We start from the raw sequence: 9,396 nt of genomic DNA on the forward strand, positions 1-9,396 counted from the left end.
GAGATCTGATTAAGCTCATTTTGTAACTGTATGTTTTAACTCTGTGGTTTTAAACAGGTCGGCCTTCTGTTGGTCTTGATCCTCCAACAAGTAAGTTTCTCTGCTCTACATGTGATCTCTCTCTCCTCTCTCTGTACAGATGGATGATGGACGGATGGATGATGGATGGATGATGATGGATGGAATGGATGGATGAGGATGGATGGATGGATGATGGATGGATGATGGATGATGGATGGATGGAGGATGGATGATGGATGGATGGATGATGGATGGATGGATGGATGGATGGATGGATGGGATGGATGGATGATGGATGGATGGATGATGGATGGATCATGGATGGATGGAGGATGGATGGATGGATGATGGATGGATGATGGATGATGGATGGATGGATGGATGATGGATGGATGGATCATGGATGGATCATGGATGGATGGAGGATGGGATGGATGATGGATGGATGATGGATGATGGATGGATGGATGGATGGATGATGGATGGATGGATGGATGGATGATGGATGGATGGATGGATGGATGGATGGATGGATGGATGGATGGATGGATGATGGATGGATGGATGATGGATGGATCATGGATGGATGGATGGATGGATGATGGATGGATGATGGATGATGGATGGAGGATGGATGATGGATGGATGGATGGATGGATGATGGATGGATGGATAGAGGATGGATGGATGGATGATGGATGGATGGATGATGGACGGATGGATGATGAATGGATGATGGACAGATGGATGATGGACGGATGGATGATGGATGGATGGATGATGGACGGATGGATGATGGACGGATGGATGATGAATGGATGATGGACGGATGGATGATGGACGGATGGATGATGAATGGATGATGGACGGATGGATGATGAATGGATGATGGACGGATGGATGATGGATGGATGATGGATGGATGATGGATGGATCCTTCTGTCCTTCACTTGTCCACCATCGTCCATATTTTTGGATAATAACTTTGTAAATCATTGCGATGGTGTGTGAGAGATCTGATTAAGCTCATTTTGTAACTGTATGTTTTAACTCTGTGGTTTTTAACAGGTGGACCTTAGTTAAGTTAATGTCCTCTAGAGCAGCTGCTCTTTAACAAATGTAGCACACAGAGGTTTAAAGAGACAGAAAAACTGAATGGACGTAATCATTGTTTATCAGGGACTGACTAAAATACCAAAGAGCAAAGCTTCCTGATTCATAGTGGATGTAAATATTCAGATGGTTTTTCTCAGCTGGCTGGAATAAAAACATTTCCTCCTGTGTGACTTTCAGAGACTCACTCCCTCACCTACATCTACACGGCGCTCTCCAAACCTGTCGGCCTCCCGGGCATCCACCAGTTCACAGCCATGGGTTTGCTGGACGACAAGATAATCGACTACTTTGACAGCGAGAATCAGGTGAAAGTTCCCAGACAGGAGTGGATGAGAGAGCGTTTACCTGCTGATTACTGGGAAAGAGGCACACGATCCCGCAAGAGCAAGCAGCAGTGGTTCAAGGACAACATCGGCATCCTGATGGAGCGAATGAGACAGAATGACTCAGGTCAGACCCTCGAAAGCTGAAGACCTGCATGACATCAACAAAATAACATTTTATTGAAAAATGCTTCCATTTGAGATCAGGTTCCTCAGGTCAGGAACAACTTGTTCCTGCTTCCTCATCTTGTCTCCTCTGAATCTTCATTTCCTTGTCCTTTGTTTGTTCTTCCTTTATTTCACCCTCCTGCTTCCAGACCTCCACGTTCTTCAGTGGATGCACGGCTGTGAAGGTGAGACGCAGCCTGACGGCACGCTCAGGTTTGTCCGAGGCGTGGACATGTACGCCTACGATGGAGACGACTTCCTGTCCTTCGATGATAGAAGCGGAGTCTGGGTCGCTCCGATTCCAGAGGCACAACCCACCAAGAGGAAGTGGGACGGCGTCCAGGTGCTGAAAGAGTACACCAAGGGATACCTGTAGAACGAGTGCATCGATTGGCTGAGCAAGTTCTTGAATTATGAACAACAGCAGCCACGAAACACCTGTATGTATGACATCTAGTTTCTGTATTTTGATATTTATTATTATCAGACTCCACAGAGGAGGCTTTGTGTGTGATTATGGTTCAATAACATTCAGAAATCCAAGAACCTTCAGTTAAACTTCCAACTTTTCTAAGTTCAGGTCAAATAAATGTAAAAAGCTTAAAGATTATTTCCTCCTTTATTTGAACACAACAGTGTCATTATGGCAGCAGTAATGCAGATTTACAGCTCAATATAAATGAAAGAACACACGACTACCTATCAGCAAAATCAGTAATCAGTCATAAACTGACTTTTTATCTTCAAACTGTCGTTGTACTACCTCGCTGCGCCCTCCCCACACACGGCAGGTGTTCACCTACAGAAACACCTGGTGGATAAAAAAGTCACAGAGACGAGATAAACGAGCGTCTCTCCAAGTGCTCAGTGACGTTCAGCTCCAGATGTGAGACTACAGATGTGAAAGCATTTTGTGTGGAAGCCACAAACTAAACGTCAGCGTGCGACACGTCTGCCACAGCTGTGCTCAGTCGTTAGGGGTCAAAGAAAGCTGAACGGTTCCTGTTTGCAGCGATAGCTGAGGAGATACACATCTTTACATTTCCTCCTCCAGCTCCACCCGAGGTGTCCCTGTATGCAAAGACCTCCAGAGTGGATGCAGACGTGGTGCTGACCTGCCTCGCCACAGGCTTCTACCCAGCAGACATCGTCCTGAGGATGAAAAAGAATGAGAGTGTCCTGACCGCAGACGACGGCCTGATGAGCTCAGGAGTTCTTCCCAATGAAGACCACACCTTCCAGAGGAGAGACCATGTGGAGGTTTTAAGGTCTGACCTGTCTGCGTTCAGCTGTGAAGTCGTTCATGCAGCATCTGCTGTGAGCGTTACCAGAGTTTGGGGTGAGAAACTTTATTTTTGTTTTTTTGATTTGTCACAGCTTTCCTCTTTGTTTAACGTTGTGTTGGAGAGCAGCAGATCCCTGCAGCTTTAGTTTTCTGACCACAATCACTTTTCTGTTCAGGCCAATGTTTGAACTCAGAGTCAGTTACTGAACTGAATTTGAGTGGGTGAATCCAGAGTTAGGTCCACAGTGTGGAGAGTTTCCTGTGTGCACGTCTACTGTGGATCATCCGTCAGTCTGCTACAGGGTCTCTGCCGGCTTTTAGATTTTCTCTGGAAAAGTCCAACCTGAACTCTAAACAGGAAATACTTTTCATGAACATTAGCTTAAAAATTTACTGTTTGTGCAGCAATTTATTTATTTTTTTAAGTTTTTCAAGTTTGTGTGTTTTCAACTGTGCAGTGATGCGTAAATATGAAAGTCATGTTAATTATTATTTTATCACGATATTGTTATTTTTACATATTCAACTCACAAGTTTACCTGAATTAATTTCTTTCCTTCAGACTCTCAAAGCTCCTCTGACTCCGCCTCTGACTCAGGTGTCTCCTGTAAGTATTGTTTATTAAGGAAATCAGTGTGTGGATTGTAATCACTAACCTTCATCTAGTAATCTGATTACTGTGAGGTGTTGCTGTTTGTGCGTCACACTTATATCTTCTGCTTCATTCGTCTTTCATAGAGTCAATATTTCAGTTCCTTATAAAGAACAGAAATCATGCACTGAGCAGATCTCATTCATACAGCTGTTTGTCATGTGACTGCCTCCTCCTGCTGAGTCATGCTCACAGCAAACACACAGTCAATGCAGGTTTTGCAAAAGTCAAAGCAGAAGAAGAGGCCAGAGCACGTGCTCCTCTGTGATACTCTAACACTGCTGTTCATCCCTGCAGCCGATGACTCCGACAGCCCGGGTTCAGGCAGACTGCTGCTGGAGCCCGTCCAGCTGATGTTCTGGCGTCTGCAAGAACGTCCGTCAGAGCGCCTGAAGGCTCCCTGAAGCCACATTTACCAAAACAAGTGTATTTACCACATGTCCCAACATGCAGACTAAGAGGAGGCTCACATTTGCTGCATTTTACAGTTTAAACTTGGAGTTTTTACTCAAACATGTCAAATCAGGTTTGTGCAGCAGTGAGAATAAAAAGTGAATCGAACTTTCAAAGCTGCTGCAGTTTCATATAAACTGGATTCTTTGAAAGAGCTCAGAAAGTAAAGCCTGGAAACCTCAGAGCAGCAGTTTGATTCAGAGCCGCTGGAAGGAAATGATTCATGAAAGATGAGAAGATTTTCATGTGGAGAAAAATCCACTCAGTGTTTGGACAACAAGCTCCGAAAAGTCAAGAAACACAGGAATCTGTTTTTTATACATCAGCAACACATCAGCTGCAGGACCTTCAGTGTAACTCTCCCACAATCCTGAAACCTCGTCATTATAGTGAACGACAGTCATATTTGTCAGAAATATTTACAGCTTCTGTTTAAAAAGTGTTTCAGTCGTAATGTGAAGGATCAGAAAATAAAAGTATTTTTGTGTTGTTCTTATAATAAACTGAACTTAATGTGTGAATCATGAGTTGAGTGTTTTATCGATGTTGGAGCTGACGAGCGTCAGGTGCTGCTGATGGATCCTTTCATTTGTCTTCAGTCTTTTTCTTCCTGCATCCAAACAATGACAGTTTTTTATAATTATTTCGTTTGAAGCAGTTTTAAAGTCCTCCAGTGACCAAAGTGAGTGATTATACCACTGTACAGCATGAACGTTTTATTTCAAAATAAAACGATGATGAGCACGTTTGGATTATTTCCTGTAGATAATTTAACACTGAAGAACATAATTCTGATATTTTTGTGTCCATCTTTAATTCCTGAGAAACTCCGCCTCTTTTTATACCCAGTTGTTCAGAGATAGCCCAGTAGGTAGAGTAGTTGCCCGTGATCAGAGGGTCGGTGGTTCAACTCCACTGAAGGGCCCTGAGGTTGAGCAAGGTACCGTCCCTCCACGCTGCTCCCCGGGCGCTGCATTGGTGGCTGCCCACTGCTTCACTGGGTGAATGGGTTAAATGCAGAGGAGTCATTTCCCTACAGGGACTAACACATACTCATTGTTCAGTCATGTGACTGACCTGCTGCCAGAGAACCTGATTATTGACAAAATGTCCTCCTGAGCAGTTTTGACAAATAGATTGGTGTCAGAGTTTTTCCATCTCAGTCGTGGGACCCGCATGGGGTGTTCTTCGTCCCCGCTCTTCTTCACGATATTTCTGGAACCACTGATCTTAGCTAATCGAGCTAACATGGCTATCAGAGGTGTTCACGCAGGCGGCAGGGAGCAAGTTATTTATATGCTGACAACATCTTAGCAGTATTAATGGATAACACTTAATTTCTACCGGCGCTGCTCACATGCGTTGAGTCATTTTTAAGGTTGTCAGGTTATAAGATAAACTGGTACAAATCAGAAGGCATGCCACTATCAGCATCATGTCACTCTAGATGCATGACTCCATTCAATTTTAAGTATTTACCTTCAGATATGAAGTCTTTAGGAATAATATTAAACCCAAACTGGAGGATATTATGCTTCCAAAGATGGAACCTCTCCTAAAGATACAAACAAATCTGGATAAATGGGCTAAATCAAATCTTACATTATGGGGTAAAATTAATGTGATTAACATGACGGTGGCCCCGCAGTTCAATTATGTTTCCATGATGTTACCTGTAAGAATTCCTTTACATATATTTAGTTAATTTTGAGAAGCTAATTAAGATGTTTTGTGGAATAACAAGAAGCTAAGAGTGAATTTAAAGAAAATCTGGGTGTTACGACCCGTCTAGGGCCAGGCAATAACATGAGTGAGGCACTCGCTTCCCCCCCAAGACCCAAGCAGCCACAGGAAACAAATCCGTTCGTTACAATGTGATTTAAACAACCCTCCTATTGTTTAATTCCCAAACTATGAGATTGCTCTCGACAGGGCGTCAGCGATGACATTTTCTGTCCCTTTCTTATGTTTGATTCGCAGGTTAAAATCTTGCAAAAGAAGGGACCAACGCATAAGTCTCTGATTTGAGTTTTGCATCCGGGAGAGAAACACCAATGGGTTGTGGTCAATACTTGAATGGGGATAGAGCTGGATCCGATGTACACCTCGAGATGCTGCAGGCTAACAACAAGGCAAGGGCTTCCTTTTCAATAGTGCTTGATGTGTGGAGCATCTCATTTAAGATAACCTTACACCTCGCTATGGAACAACACTGCTGTACAGAAACGTGTTCTTTAAGGAATGGCAGGGTAGGATCAAATAATAGGCGTCCACTATTAACACCAAAAATACGGCCGTTTTGAGTTGTGCGCATGCGCAGTAACAACAAGTAGGACAGCTTTATAGGTAGGGTGTTTTGTCAGAACACTCTGTGACCGGGTCATTAGCTCCTCAATCTTATTAGGGAGCAATCTCACATTTCCAATGATTACAGGAGGGAGAGATGGTCTGTAACATCTCCTTCTCAGGTGACATCACCCCCGTCTCTTCCTCCTCAGCTCACCGGGGATGTCGGGTCTGTCTGCCAGTAGTGCAGCTGCAGGGAGCAGTGCTAACAGCTGATCCCAAACGTAAACAAAGGAGCACTGGTTCTCTAAACATGGGTGAAAAAAGTGGAGAAAAAACAGAGAAAAATAAAAAGAACTAGCACGAAACGGTACACGATGGCACAATCTAATTGCCAAGACGTAAGCTAAACGTTAAGAGACGTAAAGAGGAAAATAAGAAAGAAGCTCAGAAATGGGCCGAGCTACCGTAACGGACACAGCTAAGGTTTCAGAAAAAGCATTCTGTCATTTGTTTGTTTGATCATGCTTTAAACACATCAAAGTGCATAGTGGGATTATAATACAAGTCGATACTGTGACAAGCATTGGTACCAAATAGGCATATGGGCTCAAAATGTGGTCATAAATATTTTGTACTTGTAAATCGGTTTTGTATGTGTAAAAAAAAATTGTGCGTGCATAAAAAAGATTTGTATGTGTAAAAAAGATTTGTGTGTGGACTTAGCCAAAAAACCGCTGCAAGTTACAAGTACGAATTTTGACCCTATTTTTCTTCCTTTCATCTGATTGGTCAATGTCATGTCAATCACAAATGTAACAATCCAATCAGAGAGCAGATGGGTTTGGCTGTCGGAGGGGCGCTTTTTTTGAACTGCAGGTCTTTGAAGGGAGTAAATGCCCTTTTACATGCCAACCCAGCGTTTTCCTTCATCACCACAAAGGAAAACAGTCTGTGGTCGTCCGAGTTTGGTGATTTTTGTGTCACAGGTCTACGTGTTTAATACAGGGACTTCCGCAGCCTTTTCAACAGCGCTGCGGACCGCGGGGTGGGGGCGGGCAGTGTTTTGGAAATGACAGTCTTCATTACAAAGCTTTCTTCGTTATGAATTAGCATAGATGTTTTTATTGAACATTTGAAGAACTAGCGAAAAAACAAACTCTTGTAGAGGACATAAAGTCAGAGATAGAAAAGACAAGGAGCAGGTGCATCTAGTGCAGGTAGAGCTGCTGCAAAAACCCACAGAGCTCAGCAGCCAGCGCAACAAATTCTGGATCCTTTGCTTTTAGTTAGCAGTTAGCATTAGCAGCACATCCTGCGTCCGATGTGAAAGGACTTTTATGCTGCGCACTGTGACTCACAGCAATGGTCCCGGGTCAGCCCTGACTTTGTGTTAAACTAATCCTAAAGTAATAATGGTATTTCTAACCACTGATATACAACTTTATCCTTTCAACAGCAACTGAAAGTTAGGGGACCTAGCTGCTATCGGATATTTATATAGAGATCCTGCAGCTTCAACCTGTATTACCCTTCAAGGACCTGCAGTTCAAAAAAGCGCTCCTCCGACAGCCAAACCATCTGTTCTCTGGTTGGATTGTTACATTTGTGATTGACATGACATTGACCAATCAGATGAAAGGAAGAAAAATAGGGTCAAAATTCGTACTTGTAACTTGCAGGGTTTTTTTTGGCTAAGTCCACACACAAATCTTTTTTACACATACAAAACCGATTTACAAGTACAAAATATTTATGACCACATTTTGAGCCCATATAGGCAGTCACTTAGCAGCAAGGTGAATCTGTGATGCATTAGTGTGGTCTGCACTTCTTCTTTGATTGGGTGAAAGGTGTTGAAAGTAATTGGATGAGGGAACCATGGGGCGTGCCCTGCATAATTTAAACAAAATGGCGTTTTAAACACCATCACAGCTGAGACAAAACACCGTTTTTATCTGTCTTTGAACGCTGCTTTCTGCTGAGTGACATAAAAAGCGGCGTTCAAAGACAGACGCGTTCAAAGACAGACGCCAGTCTCTGGCGTAATATACGGTGTTCTGTCGGGGCAAACGCCGTTTTTTTTCAGCATTTTAAATTATTAAACGGCGTTTTTATTACGCCATTTGTTAACCTAATGGGGTTAGAAAAGTGCCAATTTTTGGCTTAGATTGGTTGCCACATGTCAGGGGCTGCACGGCGCTGACGCATTAACAACCTAACTGCGTTGACGCGTTTGCCCCCGTGCAGCCCTCGCATGGTGCGAGCTGCGTTAACTCGCTAAGATTTGAAGTGTTAATGCGGTATGAGTGTATGAGTATTTGTTCATGAAACATCCTTAAAAATGAGGGTGAGACACACTGCAACAACCCACAGCAGCTTTTGTGGCAGGTCTTACTGAGTTTCTTTTTTATATATATGTAGAGTCTCACCTGCGTCTTTCTTCGGTTAGCTTTCAGTTTCACGCTCACCTCTGAATATTGAACATTTCTCTATTAAAGCGCAGTAAAGGTAAAGTTTATTTTTGTCAGTTAAACGAAAAAACGGAGACAGGTGGGCCTGAATGCGTCTTTAGTTTACGCGCGGCCCCTGAATGCATCACTCAGCAGACAACAAGGAAGCAGAGAGGAGCAGAGATGGAGGGGTGAAGCCGGTCCAACCGAGGGGAATAAATCTCCGTTCATTCCGGATAAGATGACTTTATTTGGATTAAAATGTTCGCGATCTCGGTTTTGTTCCTTGTGGGGGCAGGACTGACGGTAAACAGCGGTGAGTTTTAGTGTTTTTACTCACGTTGATGAGGCGGGTTCAAATCGAAAGTAAAGCGCGACGTTGTTAAAAATAAACATTTCAGACGAGTTGAACTTTTATAAAGTTTTAATGAGTTTATTTTCAGCTAACTTTACTTTTAGTTATGTTCGTTTAAATGTGGAGGTTATTCATTAGTTTCACTGTTATTCTGGTTTAATGTGGTCATGTGTCAGAGAGAAACTTTAAGAAGTGGATAGCGGGTGTTTCCAAAATGGCGTATAACCCGGATCAGGGGCGGAGCTAGAGAAATGTTCTGAAGGTAGCAATTCAATTCAATTCAA

At 43.2% G+C, this 9,396-nt stretch overlaps 1 protein-coding gene across 1 annotated transcript in view; it reads left to right on the forward strand.

Moving 5' to 3' along the window:
- LOC146492519 (uncharacterized) overlaps window positions 1-4,539 on the forward strand; it is a 100,249-nt gene extending 95,710 nt beyond the window's left edge. The window contains exons 14-19 of the mRNA XM_085149197.1: window positions 58-90; window positions 1,315-1,587; window positions 1,778-2,068; window positions 2,683-2,967; window positions 3,476-3,520; window positions 3,863-4,539. Coding sequence (XP_085005323.1) covers window positions 58-90; window positions 1,315-1,587; window positions 1,778-2,004 — 533 coding nt within the window. The 3' untranslated portion in view covers window positions 2,005-2,068; window positions 2,683-2,967; window positions 3,476-3,520; window positions 3,863-4,539. The remainder of the gene's footprint in view (window positions 1-57; window positions 91-1,314; window positions 1,588-1,777; window positions 2,069-2,682; window positions 2,968-3,475; window positions 3,521-3,862) is intronic.
- The last annotated feature ends 4,857 nt before the right edge of the window (window positions 4,540-9,396 follow it).

This window comes from Neolamprologus multifasciatus, chromosome 22, assembly GCF_963576455.1.
Source record: "Neolamprologus multifasciatus chromosome 22, fNeoMul1.2, whole genome shotgun sequence".
NCBI classification, from domain to species: Eukaryota; Metazoa; Chordata; class Actinopteri; order Cichliformes; family Cichlidae; genus Neolamprologus; species Neolamprologus multifasciatus.